The sequence below is a fragment of the Prionailurus bengalensis genome, chromosome C1 (assembly GCF_016509475.1).
Source record: "Prionailurus bengalensis isolate Pbe53 chromosome C1, Fcat_Pben_1.1_paternal_pri, whole genome shotgun sequence".
In the NCBI taxonomy this organism is placed as follows: Eukaryota; Metazoa; Chordata; class Mammalia; order Carnivora; family Felidae; genus Prionailurus; species Prionailurus bengalensis.
In genome coordinates, this window is record NC_057345.1 from 20109884 (window position 1) to 20125948 (window position 16065).

The following is a 16065-nucleotide window of genomic DNA, read 5'->3' on the forward strand; positions in this document are numbered from 1 at the left end:
GTAGTTACGAGGATTAAATGAGACACTAGATAAAGCACTAGCACGGCACCTGGCAATAATAAGAACTTCATGAACAGTGGGTATTTATCATCATCATCATCATCATCATCATCAAAGGACTAGAAAAAAAAATAGGGAAGAGAAAGTTTCAAGAAGAAAAAGATAGTTACTAAGATCACACACTGTTAAGGAAAGGATGGGAAAAGTTATTGATTTAGGGGTTAGGGATATTATTCAAGATAGACTAACTGCTGTAATAAACAACTACCAAAACTCAGTGGCTTAATCGTACAAGCTCCTTTCTTGTTTACATCGTAGTCTGGTGCAGCTTTGGAGAGGGAGGCCTCTTCTACCCAGTCGTTTGGGACCCAGGCTTCTACCATTTTGTGACTCTCCCTCTAGATGCTCAGAGTCGTCTGCTTTCAGAGAGGTTTTAAGAGGCCAGGCCTAAAGGCGATGCACATCACTTGCACTTCGTACCATTGGCTAGAACTCAGTCACATGGCCGCACCTAACTGCAAGGGAGGTTGGGAAGTAGGGTTCCCAGATGAAATACAGGATGTTCAGTTAAAATTTAATTTTGGGTAAACAAAAAAATTTTTTCAGTATAATTATGGTTTCAAACATTGCACAGGACATGCTTCTACTAAGAAATTCTTCATTGTTTATCTGAAATTCAAATTTAACCAGGCAGCCTGTATTTTTATTTGCTAAATCTGGGAACCCTACTGGGAAATAAAGTCTGGATGTGGGTTTAGGAAGAAGAAAATACAGATATTTGTGTCACAGTCTGCTTCAGTCTGTCTTTCAGAGCCAAATACCTGGTTTTGCTCTTCTCACAGAGAGAACACACCCCTTCCCAAGGGAGATAACCCCAAATCCCATCTAGTGACTATATTCAGCTCCAAGTCTCTCAATCTGCTTCTGATTTGGTTCCTTATGAGCTGAAAAAACAAAACATCCAATGGCAGAACAAGAATAACGTCCATAGAAATATCTATTTAGAAAAGGAAAGAATTGGAGATGTGTCACAGTCTCTGATCCAAAGCAGTTCTGAATCTCCACTGGTCAGATTATCAAAGTCCTCTTCCCTGGGGCTGGAGACACTCCTTGATTAGACCCTGATTTGTTCCAGGAGGGACTTCTTTGTCCATTGTTCTCCATGCCTCCTGGCTGTGCCCTCTGGCTCATTGATTATCCTTTAGCACCGCATCTGAGATGGGCTTTGGGCAGTATGACCTCCTTGGAGAATGTGCAGGTTTCACAGTCTACTTCCTGCTGGTGCAAGCATGGGGACCAAAAAATTATTTTAAATCATGGCCAGCCAGAGGCACCCATGTGTGCACTCACGGGGCACTCATGGGTATGTATATGTTAAAATATACGTAACATAAAACTTAGCATTTTAACCACTTTTAAGTGTAAAGTTCAGTGGCATTAGTATATTCACGTTGTCATCCAACAATCACCACCATTCAGCTCCAGAACTTTTTCATCTTTTCCAAACTAAAACCTGATACCCATTCAGCAGTAACCCCCCATTCCCTCTACCCTCCCATCCTCTGACAATCAGCATTCTACTTTGTGTGAATCTGGCCACTCCTTCACAATATTTGTCCCTTTGTGACTAGCTTATTTCACTTCTCATTATACCTTCAAGGTTCATCCGTATTGTATATAGCCTATGTCACATTTTCCTTTTCATGGCTGAATAATATTCCATTGTATGAATACACCACATTTTGCTTATCCAAGCATCTGTCAATGGAGCATCTGTCAATGGATATTTTGGTTGCTTCCACCTTTTGGCTATTAATGAATAATGCTGCTATGAATATTAGTAGACAAGTGTCTGTTTAAGTCCCTGCTTTCAATTCTTTTGGGTATATACCCAGCATTGGAATTGCTGGATGATATGCTAATTCTATGTTTAATTTTTTAAGGAACTGTCATGCTGTTTTCCACAGGAGTCACACCATTTTACATTCCGACTAGCAATGCACAGGTTTCAAATTTCTCCACATTCTCACCAACACTTGTTTTATTTTATTTTTTAAAGTAGGCTCCATGCCCAATGTGGGGCTTGAACTCACAACCCTGAGATTAAGAGTCACATGCTTTACCAACTGAGCCAGCCAGGTGCCCCTATTTTGTTTTGTTTTAACTAATAGCCATCCTAGTGGGTAGGAGGTGATGTCTCATTGTGGTTTTGATTTGCATTTACCTAATGATAAGTGATGTTGAACACCTTTTCATGTGCTTACTGGTGCATGAAATGTATACCTTTGGAGAAACATTCAGATCTTTTGCTCATATTTTGAAGGTCTATTTATTTTGAGAGAGCGAGAGAGAGAGCATGAGCAGAGGAGAGGCAGAGAAAGAAGGAGAGAGAAACTCCTAAGCAGGCTCTGTGCTGTCAGTGCAGAGCCTGAGATGGGACTTGATCCCACAAACCATGAGGTGACCTGAGCTGAAATCAAGAGTCGGATGCTTAGTCGACTGAAACACCCAGGCACCTCTCCTTTGCCCATTTTTAAATCAGGTTGCTTGTTTTTTGTTGTTTTTGAGTTGTTGGATATTTTGGATACCAGTCAGATACATGATTTGCAAATATTTTCTCTCATTCCATAGGTTGCCCGGTTGCCTTATTGCTTTGTGTCCTTTGATGCACAAAAGTTTTAATTTTGATGCAGTCCAATTTTATCTATTTTTCTCTTGTTGCCTATGCTTTCAAGGTTATGTGCAAGAAATCATTGCCAAATCCAATGTCATGAAGTTTTGCTCTTTGTTTTCTTCTAAGAGTTTTATGGTTTTAGCTCTTATGTTTAAGTGTTTGATCCGTCTGGGGTTAATTTTTGTATGTGATGTGAGAGAAAAGTCTAACTTCCATTCTTTTCCATGTGAATATCCAATTTTCCTAGTACCGTGTGTTGAAAAGACAGTCCTTTCTCCATTGACTGGTCTTGGGGCCCTTGTTGAAATCATTTGACCATATATGCAAAGTTATTTCTTTTTCTTTTCTTTTTTAAAAATGTTTTTTAAAATTTATTTTGAGAGAGAGAGAGAGAGAGAGAGAGCAGAGGAAAGGCAGAGAGAGAGAGAGAGAGAGAGAGAGAGAGAGAGAGAGAGAATCCCAGGCTTGATCCCACAAACCATAAGATCATGACCTGAGCTGAAATCAAGAGTCAGACACTTAACTGACTGAGTCACTCAGGTACCTCTATGCAAGGTTATTTCCAGGCTTTTAATTTTATTCCATTGGTCTATATGTCTGTCTTTATGCCAGTACCATACTGTTTTGATTCCTGTAGCTTTGTGGTACATTTTGAATATTTTTTTATGTTTATTTTTGAGAGGGAGAGTCAGAGCATGAGTTGGGGAGCAGCAAAGAGAGAGGGAGAGGGAGATCCAAAACAGGCTCCAGGCTCTGAGCTGTCAGCACAGAGCCTGATGTGGGGCTTGAACCCACAAACGGTGAGATCATGACCTGAGCTGAAGTCGGATGCTCAACCGAATGAGCCACCTAGGTGTCCTGTAGTACATTTTGAAATCAGGAAATGTGAGACCTCCAATTTTATTCTTGATCAAAATTGTTTTGACTGTTCAGGGTCCCTTGAGATTTCATACTAATTTTAGGCAGACAAAGGTTTTTTAAAATTTGGTCTCATGGATTATTTGGCAATAAAGTTACCACAAAGCCTTTTTGGCATATAAGTCAGAGTTCTCCAGAGAAACACAACTAATGGGATATATTAAGTGTACATATGTGGGGTACATATAGATGGGTACAAGGGAGAGAATTGGCTCATGATTATGGAGGCTGGGAAATCCAAAATCTGCATGTTAGGCCAGCAGCTAGAGACCGTGGAGGGGTTGATGTTGCAGTTCAAATCTGAAGACAGTCTGCTGGCAGAATTCCCTCTTCACTGGGGGAAGTCAGTCTTTTTTCTATTAAGGCCTTCAACTGATTGAATGAGGCCCGCCTACTTTATGGAGAATAATCTGCTTCACTAAACTCTATTTATTTAATGTTTACTTATTTTTGAGAGAGAGAGAGAGACAGAGTGAGATCAGGGAAGAGGCAGAGAGAGGGAGACACAGAATCCGAAGCAGACTCCAGGCTCTGAGCTGTCAGCATAGAGCCCATTGTGGGGCCCAAACCCACCAAACGTGAGATTCATGACCCTAGCTGAAGTCAGATGCTTAACTGACTGAGCCACCCAGGCGCCCCTAAAGTCTGCTGGTTAAATGTCAATCTCACCTTATGAGGTGTCTGGCTGGCTCAATTGGCCGAGCAGGCGACTCTTGATCTCGGGGTCATGGGTTCAAGCCCCACATTGGTGTGGTGATTACTTTAAAAATATATTCTTAAAAATATTAAGAATATAACATTTCTGAGCCTAATCCTGGGTGGCTCAGTTGGTTAAGCATCTGGCTCTTGATTTTGGCTCAGGTCATGATCTCACAGCTCATGAGTTCGAGCCCTGTGTTGGGCTCTACGCTGACAGTATGGAGCCTGCTTGGGATTCTCTCTCTGCCCCTCCACCACTCTTTCTCTCTATCAAAAATAAATAAATAAACTTTAAAAATGTTAAACTCACCTTAAAAATACCTTCACAGAAACATTTAGAATAATATTTGACCAAATATCTGTGTGCGGTGGCCTAGTCAAATTGAGATACAAAATTAATACAACAGGTTTCTGTTCTATTTGCTTCTAGTCAGATCCATGTGACACTAACCACCCTCAAGTTCTTTCGTAGATAGAATTCTCAAGCTAATATATTTATTTGCTTCATCACCCCTTGCCTCATGCTTAATGTAATGGTGGCTACACCAAAGTCACGTGAAATAATAATTGGGAAGTCCACACTCTTCAGCTGATATTTGCCTTACAGGTGCTCACATCTTTCAAGACCCTTTTCAGTCTTACACTACTTATTGTCTAAACGCAGTCAGCTTTTCTGACTCTGAAAGTCCCATTACCTCTGGACTGTCTCTATTTCCCTTCCATCTCTGCTTGAAAACCAGCGAATTCTCACCTAACTTCACCTCTTTCTTCTCATACTTTATAAAAGCGCTCGGGCTAGTGAGTTGCTGTCTCGCAGCTCTAAACCCACCCTCTGCTTTCTATTATGAGATCATGGAGCCGGGGCTCTGCAAATCCCATTTCTGCTCTGTCAGCGGGCTCTGTATTTGGCTCTGCCAATAAGGGCCACTAGAGGGAGCCAGTGAGTCCAGAGGAGGAAGAGAAGCGCCCTCCTGTTTGCTTCCTTTTCCTGTGAGGTCACTGTAGCGACGCCCCTTCACCTGGGTGGCAGCAGTGCCTTCCCGTAGCAGCAGCAGCTGAATCCACTTTGCAGATTTTTCCCAACGACTTCAGGACCAGCTTCACGGTGTCCCAGTCAGAGACACCAGCGCCAGCCGGGTGGCACTCCTTCCTCAGCGGCGTTGGTCCCTCCTCCATGCGCAGAGACACCAGACACCAGCATTAGACATAGGGGTCTGAGTGTCAGCCCTGTGGAGCCCCTCTTCTAAGTTGCTAAGTTTGAGTGATTCCAAATGCTCCCCTTTGTTCTCCTAGCCCTACGAGCTATAGATGCCTCCTGCTGTTGCCGCCTCCGTGATCTCTCAGGGTTGTCTTTTTACAACTTTAAAGTTGTCTTTAGGGGCACCTGGGTGGCTCAGTCGATTGAGCGTCGGACTTCGGCTCAGGTCATGATCTTGCGGTCCGTGAGTTTGAGCGCCCAGAGCCCCGCATCTGGCTCCATGCTGACAGCTCAGAGCCTGGAGCCTGCTTTGAATCCTGTGGCTCCTTCTCTCTGCCACTCCCCTGCTCATGCTCTGTCTCTCTCTCAAAAATAAACAAACATTAAAAAAATTGTTTTAAGTTGTGTTTCATAACTTCCAGTTATTTAGCTACAGCTTTATACCTAGTTAACGGTTCCAACTGTTCTTTATACTAAATCCCCTCTACGCAATGACTGGTATGGTTCTGTCTCACTGGCTGGACCCTGACTGATACAGCAATTGGTACTCAGGGGGAGTCCCAGAACATCTCAAAAGACAGGAATAGGGATCTGGTTTGGTCGTGTCATTGGATTTCAGGGTGCTGAGCTCCTTGCCGATGGGAAACACAATGGGACGAATCCACCGCCTGCTGTTGGCATCATGATTAATCAAATTATCACCTGTGGTTATTTGTGATGAAGTCCCAACTAAAGCAAGTGCCTTGGGGGCCCAAGTGATTGTTGCACTTGACTGTTATGGCAGTGATGATGACTACAGGAATGCTTCTGAATGCATCGGAGTTCTTGCAGAAAGAAAATGACAAGGTTGGATCTTTAAACTCTCCGTCTAAGTCACAGTCAGAGAATCGGAGAGTTTCCAGGATAACCATAAAACAATGTCTTATTTCTTCTAGCCCCCAGACTTATCTGCGGCAAATAAAACAAAATATCATGCATGTTGGGGCGCCTGGGTGGCTCAGTCGGTTGAGCGTCTGACTTCAGCTTAGGTCATGATCTCGCAGTCTGTGAGTTCAGGCCCCGCGTCGGGCTCTGTGCTGACAGCTCAGAGCCTGGAGCCTGCTTTGAATTCTGGGTCTCCCTCTCTCTCTGCCCTTACCCCACTCGTGCTCTGTCTGTCTCTCTGTCAAAAATAAATAAAACATTTAAAAAAATATTGTGCATGTTGCACAATTACATCAGTTGAATTCAGTCTTATTAAGTCTTTCTGGTGATTGAGAAGGACTGGGACCCTGAAACTTGGAATGAGGACACCTAGTTTGACTCTCAGAGTCTCCTCCATTCTGCTAGCAGATGGGAAGGGAGCAAAGATCAGCACTTGGGACTTTTGTGAGCCAGCTTGTCACTTCCACTCACATTCCATTAGCTAGAATTCAGTCACTTGGCCACACCCATCTGTAAGAGAGGCTGGGAACTGTGGGTATTGGTGAGAATGAGTAGTTTATGCCACACTAAGTGGGTCATTAGTGACATTTAAGATAGAAGGGTTTTTTTTTTAAAGTTTATTTATTTATTTTGAGAGAGAGCAGGGGAGGGAGAGAGAATCCCAAGCAGGCTCCGGCACTGTAGTGCAGAGCCTGATGCGGGGCTTGAGCCCACAAACCATGAGATCATGGCCTGAGCCAAAATCAGAGGCTTAACCGACTGAGCCACCCAGGCACCCCTTGGATTTTATCTTTAAGTAATCTCTACACCCAGTGTGGGGCTTGAACTTACAACCCAAAGACCAAGAGTCGAATGCTCTACGGGCTGAGCCGGCCAGGTGCCCCACGATAGAGGTTTTAGAGGAGTGATGTCAACAGAGGCTAAATTGAAAAAAGTCAAATGAATGGGTGGTATGCAAGGGGTAGCTGCTCTTTAAATGAGAGAGAAAAAGATAAACCTGACTCTAGAACGAGGAGGGAATGCTGTTTCTGTTACTGATATTTTAGTTTCATTTTGCCTTTTAATTGATAGAGGAGAATAGAGTGTGTGCTTGCAGTCTGTATGGACGGAGAGTGACATGAGTGGACATGAGTGGAGGCCTGGCCATGGGCAGAAGGAAGCCCACATCTTTAAGATGAAAGGATCCATGCAAATGGGGAGATTATGAGGTAGAGAGGAGGAAGGCTGAAATCAAGCAGGATAGTTTGAGTTTCTGGAAAGTGACAAGGAGCAAGCAAAGGTGTAGGGCTGCAAAAGAACCCAGTTGGGTGGGACAGCAGGACTCTTTACTGAAACCAGTACGTCCAGTTTTTAACTTTGTTCTACAGCCAAGGAGCAAGAGGGGAAGAAGCCCACAACATGGTTCACTCCAAGGTGGGGCTCATCAGACCCAGGATCTTTGGCACCAAAGGCATGGCTGGGCAGCCTCTGGCATGTGTAACAATTAGTGATTCCTTGAGGTCACTGTTGTTACCTTTCCACCCCTCTGCATCGTGTATTTTGACTTTCTTTTTTACTCTCTCCTATGCTCGTCTCCGGCTCTCCCTTTTCCTATACTTTTCCTTAGGTTTTCCAGTAACTCCAGTGTTGTGGACAGACCCTAAGGTAACCCCTAGTGATTCCTGCCTCCTGCTATTCACATCTTTTTTGTGATTCTCTCTTTTTGAGTTCGAGTGGGACCTGTGACTTTCTTCTCACCTATAGAATATGGCAAAGGTGACGGGACGTCATTCCTGCTACATACATAGTAAGTTACATTATGTGAAACTCTGACTTAGCACACTGGAGTCAGACTCTCCTTGTGGGCCTGATGAAATAAGCAGCCATGTTGGAGAAACCCACATGGCAAGGAACTGTGGGAATCTCTAGGAACTGCAGATGGCCTCTGGAACCTGAGGGAAGCCTCCAGCTGACAGCCAGCAAAAATCTCAGGCCCTGAGTCACAGAGTCTAAGGAAATAAGTTCTGCCAACAAAACTTGAGTGGGCTTGCAAGTGGATTCTTCCCCAGTTGAGTCTCCAGATGAGGATGCAGCCTTGCTGATACCTTGACTGCAGCCTTCTGAGACTCAGAGCAAAGGATTCAACTGACTGGGTTGGGGCTCCAGACCTGGAATGTATGAGATAATAATGTGTATTGTTTTAAGCCACTAAATTTGCGATAATTTGTTACACAGCCATTTGGAAAGCAAACACACCCAAAATTCTTGAAAAATACTGAAGCCTGTGGCATCAACTCTACATCAACCCAGATATCTAGATAACCCTTGGTCTGGGTCCAGATCACAGATCTGGCTGAGGGAAGGTCAGGATGTGCCACACACGCCCACTGGGCATTGTGAACTCCAAGACAGTCGTTAACAGGCCCCTGGGTTTCAAAGCAGATTGTGTCCCCACGCCCTCCCCTGCCAGTCCCCACGCCCTCCCCTCCCCCCCCCCCCCCCAATACCTATCCAGTCAGACCTCAGAGATGGGTGAAGCCTGGCCCTGGAATTACAGATTGCCAGAAGTAGATCAAGAAGTCCACCACTCGAATCTCGGCGCTTGGCAAGGTGCCTGGCACACAGGGGACACCCAAGAAATGATTTCATTGCAAGGGAACAGAGGGCGCCCGGGAGCGCGCATCTGCTGCCCCGTCATCTTGCAGAGGGGACCGCCGCGGCTCAGGGTGCGCAGCGGGGCCGGGGCCGGCCGCGGGGCGCGAGCGCCATCCCGGGCCCAGGCGGAGGGGGCGCTGCGGCGGGAGGCCGCGCGGGGCGGGGGCGGGGCGGCGGCGGGGCCGCCCCCAGCAAGCGAGCGCCGCGCGCGCGCGCGCGCGCGAGCGCCGCCGCCGCCACCGCCACTACCACCTCCGCTGCTCGGCCCCGGTCCCGCTGCGGCCCGGCCGGCCCGTGGGGCGCGGAGCCGAGGCCCGCGGCCAGCCGCATGAAGGACTGCGAGTACCAGCAGATCAGCCCCGGGGCCGCCCCGCCGCCCGCCTCCCCTGGGGCGCGCCGCCCCGGTCCAGCCGCGCCCCCCGGCCCCGGCCCCGGGCCCCCGCCGCCCGCCAGCGCGCCGCGCTGGAGCAGCAGCGGCAGCGGCAGCGGGAGCATCGGCCGCCGCCCGCGGCGCAAGTGGGAGGTGTTCCCGGGCCGCAACCGCTTCTACTGCGGCGGCCGCCTCATGCTGGCCGGCCACGGCGGCGTCTTCGCACTCACGCTGCTGCTCATCCTCACCACCACCATCCTCTTCTTCGTCTTCGAGTGAGTCCCGCGGTGCCCCCGGCCCCGCCCCCTCGGGCGCCCCCACCCCTCCGGTCCCCTCCGCCCCCTGCCGTGCACTCCACCCGCCAGGCTCCTCGGCGAGCCCTCCCGCCCTTCTGGTCTCCCGCTGGGCGCCCGGTCCACTCCGACCTCCTCGGGCGCTCCACCCTTCCCTGCACCTGCCAGGCACTCTCTCCTCCCTGCTCCTCCCGGGCCTGCGTCCTCGCCCGCTCAGGATCTGCCCCCAGGCCTTTCCAGTCCCCTCGCGTGTCTCTCATCGGCCCTCCCTGGCCCTCACCACCCACCGCCCCAACCCCATCCCTACTGTCCTTCCTCCATCCATCTGGATGCTCCATCCACACGGGGCCCCATCGCCCCATCCTCTGGCCTGTCTCCTGTCCCTCCCTGCCTTTCCCTGGCACCCTGCCTTTGCCAGCCTCTGCCAGGAGCCCCATACTTACCAGTCCCTGCACCGACCCATCCTCTCTTCCCTCTCAGAACCTGGCTCAGGCCTCCCGGATCCCCTGGCCCTCACCTCTCTGCTGGACCATCTCTTGGCCAGCCCCCGCTTCTTTCTGACCCCTTGAGGCATCTTTGCTTTATATCCCTTCCAGACAACTTCTGGATCTTTTCTGTGTCCTTTGGCTTTATACTACCCATCACAATTCTCCCAGCTGCCTCCGTGTCCCACCAGGGTCCCTTCTGGGGTCCCCTGTCATCTCTTACTCTCAGAGCCTTCCCCCTTCCTTTCACCTCAGTCATTCTCCCTCTAGGCCCTCAGGCAATCTTCCCAGACTGCTTTGGGCCTCTTAGGCCTCCCTTCCCTCTCCAGTACCTTCCTTAGTCTCCCCAGTGGTTCCAGTCCTTCCCTCTGACTCTGGCAGGTCCCTGCCCCCCACCCCATGTACCCCTGGCTTTCTTTGCATTCTCACCATTCTGGAGCGAACCTCTGGCCTGTCCCGTGGCAGGAACAGCTGCAGTGCCTTGTTATTTTTCAAGGGAGTCCACAGTGCTTTGGTGTGATAGGTCCTGTTTGCCCCTGTGGGGTTTTGACCTCTTCACATCCCCCCGTGACCCAGGGTAGGTCCACACAGTAGCTCCCTTTTCTGGTTGGAGGAGGAATGCTTGTCACTTCCCAGAAGATTTGCACTCCACCTTTGGTCTCTAGCTTGAGCCGTCTGCTGTGTGATCCCTTGCGCACACACTCACACTCACCCACACAGCTTCCCCTCCGGGTTCTCCCCCATCCTTTGTGGTCTTGCTTAATTGTGCGGTGTGGTTAAGAACTCCATCTCTGGAGCCAACAGACCTGGTTCAAATCCCAGCCCCACCACACACTATCCGCGTGACTCTGGGATAGTCCCTTCACCTTGGAGCCCTACTTTCGTCATCTATAAAATGGGGTTTATAATAGGTTGTCATGAGGGTGGCACTATGTCATGTGCGTAAGGTTTTAACCAGTAACAAGCACTTAATGCTGGCTGCTGTTATTAGCTGTTTTCTTCACCATAAAACACGTCCTAAGGGCCTGTGGCCGTGCTAAGGCTGCCACAAAGACGCCACCCCCAGGTACCCTCTCCAGCTGCCAGATCATGTATCTGCAACCTTGGGTTTCCCCTTGAAGCAAGGTGAGGACTTCCTACAAATTAGCTTCTCCCTTTCACCCTTCCTTTCTGAGTCAGGGTGGATGAAAAGTTCCAGGAAAACATAACACGCGGGAGCTCTGGGGAGCCCCCAGCCTCCAGTGTGTTCCTTGGGCTGAGTTTCAGATCCACCTTGCTGAGCTGACCCGACACGACCCGCATGAGTGTTTTGAAAGTTCCTTTTCCAGTACCCCCAGGGCTGCAGCCTGAGCAGGAGGAAGTTGACCGTCCCCCCCCCCCCCCGCCCCGCCCCCAGCCCTGTGACACTGAGGCGTGGGATTCGGTTAGTTCAGAAGCAGGATCTTCTCTGGGTTGCGTGGGTATCTTGACTGATGACAGATTTGTCCCCGAGAGAAGGGAGAAAAGAGGACTTCTGGGTTCAGGGAGGGCTTGTGAATCATCTTGCCTTGTCTCTGCCCTTCTTCACTTGGGCTGGTGGGGTTGGCAGGAGGGTTTGGGGTTTGGGCTCAGACCTCCCCTGGGTCTAGACTGGGGTGTTACCTCGGTAGGGACCCAGGGTGTGGGAACGCTGGAGAGTGAGTGAGCTCACACTCTTCCATTGCTCTGGAAAAAGGTAGAGTGGCTCTCCAGGGCTTTTCCTGCTGAGAATGGTTTTGCTTCATTGTTTGGTTGGGTAAATTATTGCACAGGGCTCTCAGCAGGGTATCTGGCTTCTGCCCCACTTCCCACCCCACATGGAGGCCAGAGTGCCCCTTTAATTCTAAGTCAGATCCCAGGCTCCCCCTGGAGTTCTCCCTGGCTTTCTGGGATAAGAACCAAAGTCTTCCTCTCCGTCCATCTCCCCCCACTATCCCCCTGTGCGTCCTCCTCCAGGCACATTGGCCTCTTTGCATATTCCTGCCTCAGGGCCTTTGCACCATTTGGAATACCCTTCCTTTAGATAGTCTCATGGCTCACTCCTTCACTTTTTTTCCCTCCTTCCCCAACTGCCCCTATAAGTGAACAAACCACTCCCCTCCCTCCTATCCCCTCTTCCCTGACTACTTGTTTTCTGGAAGCACTTGCCACCATCTGAACATACTATGCCTATACTTTCTGCTAGTTTGTTGCCTGTCTCTTCGCCACAGAAGGAGTTCGTTCTCCACACTGTTTTGTCTTTGGTGCCTAGAACTGGGCCTGGTGGGTAGTAGGCATTCAGGACAGTAAATATTTGTTGAATGAACAGAGAGAGTAGCTGATGAGGGCCCGGAGGCCCCAGTCCTGTCTTTGGCTGACAGGGTGACCTTGAATGTGACTGTGGGCCTCAGAGCCCCCCTCTGTAAAATCAGGGAGCTAGCACTTGGTGTTTCTGAGTGCTCTACAAGTCTCAGACTTCGTTTCCGTCCCCCCAAAAGTCTGGTTATACGTGAACTGGTTGATTGGCATGTGGGTGACACAGAGGGCCCAGCTTTGAGTCTTGAACCCAGGGACCACTGAGATGTTTGGGGCGGAATGTGGTCCACTTGGAGCCGTTGGACCTGGCAGTCTTTGCTCTTCAAGGGAAGGGCCTCTCTGGAGGCCAGAGCTTCTGGGAGTAGAGGCTGTGGAAACAGAGTATGTGTCCACAGGTTTGCTTTCTGTGACTGTGCCAGCTCCTGGAGCCTCTTCTGATTCTGGCCTCCCAGCAGCCTGTCATTTCCCAAGTAGCAGCTCCTCACCCCATCAGGTGCCACTCTAGCTCTGGGAGGGAAGGCAGCGTAGGACAGCGGTTAATAGTTTGGGCAGGCCTCAGGGTCAGCCTGAGCACAGGCTGTCCTCCAAACCAACTGGGGTCGGGGACCTGAAAGCATGGGCTTGGGATGCCAGCCCTGGGATGACAGTGGCAGTGCACAGACCATGCTCTTCCCCTAACCCCCTGCACGTGGCTGACTCCTACTTATTCTTCAGATTTTAGCTTAGACATTATCTCCTCCAGCCAGATATTCCTGACTGTTCTGCTGTTTTCCTCTCTCCCATGTTAGCACACAAAGCCCTGTGTAGCACCTCTCTCTGTTTACCTGTCTTTTCCCCACTAGACCGCAGCCTCATGACAGGTGGAGAAACAACACTCTTATTCACTGCCATTATTCCTGCTGTTTGTTGATGGTATTGCCTGGCATATGTGAGACCTCGCTAAATATTTGTGGAGTAACTGAATGAATGAATAAGTGAACATTGTCGTGGACGGTCAACTCAAGTGACTGCCTAGTTCATTGGTAGTAGCTGCCTGAAGCTCTGTGTTTAGAAGGATTCTGAAGCTGCAGCTAAGTGCCGGGGTTAAGAGTGCTGGGATCTAGACCTCTCTCCTTAGCTCATTTAAAAAAAAAAAAAAAAAAAAAAAGTTCTGGGCTCTATTGATCATGTCTGCTGCTGGCTCAGAGGGAAAGTGCAAAGATCAATTAGTGATGTCTGCTCCAGGCACTCTTGGAGGAGTGGCTGCGCTCACCTAGGAGCTGTCCCTCTTCCTCAGGGAAAGGCTGTATGCCAGAATGCGGAGTGGTGTTGATGGCATGACACCTGTCTAGTGCTGTAGCCCTGTGTTCCGGGGAGCCCTTGGGGTATCTGCTCATCTCTCTCTCCCTCTCTCTCTCTAGCTGTCCCTTCCTGGCCCGCCAGCTGACCCTCGCCATCCCCATCATCGCTGCCATCCTCTTCTTCTTCGTCATGAGCTGCCTGCTGCAGACCAGCTTCACCGACCCTGGGATCCTGCCCCGGGCCACCGTCTGTGAGGCAGCCGCTCTGGAGAAACAAATCGGTGAGGCTCCTACTCCAGCTGAAGCTGCGTCTCCCGCCTCCACCTTCCTTGGTTTGAGAGGAGGCCCGATTTTCTCTTCCCACACCTTGCCAGGAACTGAGGGCACGATAGTGAGTGAGGCAGGCTGGAGCCGACCCTAGGGTGGAAAGGCATGATAAACAAGGGAACAGAGGAGCAAGTAAGAAACGCTAGCCGATGAAGGCTACCATGGCCGTCAGCTTAGTACTGAGTGCTCGCTGGGGGTCAGGCAGTGTCTTCGCCTCTTTACATGCATGATCTTATTTAATCCCCCAATAATCCTATGAGACCAGGACTGTTGTTGCTCTCCTTTTACTGATTAAATTAAGTCTCAGGGGAGTACAGTAAGTGGTCCAAGATCATTGCAGGAAGTGGAAGAGCTGGAATGAGATCTCATACAGTCTGACCAGAGGCCCTGCTCTTAAACATTCATATACACTGATTCACTCATCATTTGTCGAACCCCTATTATGTGCCCGACCCTTTTCTAGATGCTGACGGTACAGTAGTGAACAAATAGGACAGTAATCCCCTGCGCTCTCGGAGCTGATGTTCCAGTGGGAGGAGAAAGACAGTTAGCAAATATCTAGGACGTCAGGGGAGAGTAAAGTAGGGAGGGAAGATAGGAGCTGGGGGGGGGGGGGAGGGTGTATGATTTTAAACTGGGTGGTCAGGGAACACTTTGTGAAGGAGGTGACTTCTGAGCAAAGAAGCAAAGACCTGAAGAGACAAGGGATTGAACTCTGTAGGCTTCTAGGGGAAAAGCACAGTAGGTGTGGGGAGTAGGGAGTTTAGAGTAGGTGATCTGGGAAAGCCTGTAGGAGGAGGTGTACTTGAGAGGAGCTCTGAATGGTGTGATGAAGCCAGTAACGCACAGTCTGGAAACAGTAACAGCAAAAGCCTGAAGTGGTGAACAAGCTGGTAGGTTGGTTTGTTTGCTTTTAATGTTTATTTATTTATTTTGAGAGAGAGAGAGAGAGAGAGAGAGAGCATGAGCAGGGGAGGGGCAGAAAGAGAGCGAGTGAGAATCCCAAGCAGGCTTGACATTGTCAGCATAGAGCCCGACGCGGGGCTTAATGCCACGAACCGTGAGATCACGACCTGAGCCGAAATCAAGAATCGGATGCTTAACCAACTGAGCCTCCCAGGCGCCCCAAGCTGGTATGTGTAAGGAACAGCAGGAAGGCCGTTGTGGCCAGAAAGAACCTGTGCTCCCAAGGCACCGCAGATGGCCCTTGATTCCTCCCAGACCACTGTGTGGGTCCCCCTGGGAGGCTGGGTGCTGGGCCTTAATCTCAGCTTGCTGCCCCCTCGCTCCTTCCTGGGGAGGAGTGACGTGGCTCTTTGCACACCGGGTTTCCGGTCTGTGGTTGGCTCCTTCCCCTCACAGGGTGGCTTTCAGACAGGCTTTTAAACGTCTGACTGGCCTTGAACAGACCCGGTGGCCTGTTAATGTCAGAGCTGCTGCATCCATCACTGGGAGTCATTTCACTGCTTCTCTGGCACAGCTCGGGAGGGTGGGCAGGAAGGGTGAGGATGTTCTCTTGCTCTTCGTTCTTCGGCTCATCCCTCTGCCCAGGCCTGTCTTCGGCCACGCCCTCGATTGCTGGCTTCCTCTGCCTGCATCCAGCTTCCTTCCCCCTTGCCCCACTGGGCCACTCACCACTTGGCCTCTTAGACTCAACTCTGCTCCTTCAGATTTCTGCAGTCTGACCTGGGCGGTCCACCTGGCAACAGGGGAGGCTCTGTGGCAACCCGTTTCTCCTGCCTCCAACTCAGGGCTAATCTGAGGCAGGATTATTGTCCAGTCCAGCCTGAGCTTGGGGATCTGGCCACCTGGAATCCTCTGACCTCCTGTGAGTCGTGTGGGCAATAATGACAACTGTAATCCCCCATGTTTGGGGACCGCTTGGCTGCGTGTAGTGAGTGTTTTCCATCCATTATCCCCACAGATCCTCTCAGCGGCCCGGCTGTGCCG

General features: G+C 49.9%; 1 protein-coding gene across 3 annotated transcripts in view; it reads left to right on the forward strand.

The window, feature by feature from the left end:
- Window positions 1-9275: 9275 nt before the first annotated feature.
- The window catches only part of ZDHHC18 (zinc finger DHHC-type palmitoyltransferase 18), a 29342-nt gene continuing 22552 nt past the window's right edge, over window positions 9276-16065 (forward strand). For 2 of the 3 annotated variants that reach the window (XM_043574160.1, XM_043574161.1), the window contains exons 1-2: window positions 9276-9692; window positions 13909-14069. In XM_043574160.1, the coding sequence (XP_043430095.1) occupies window positions 9376-9692; window positions 13909-14069 (478 nt within the window). In that variant the 5' untranslated portion in view covers window positions 9276-9375. The remainder of the gene's footprint in view (window positions 9693-13908; window positions 14070-16065) is intronic. The other variant, XM_043574162.1, reaches the window with a different exon arrangement.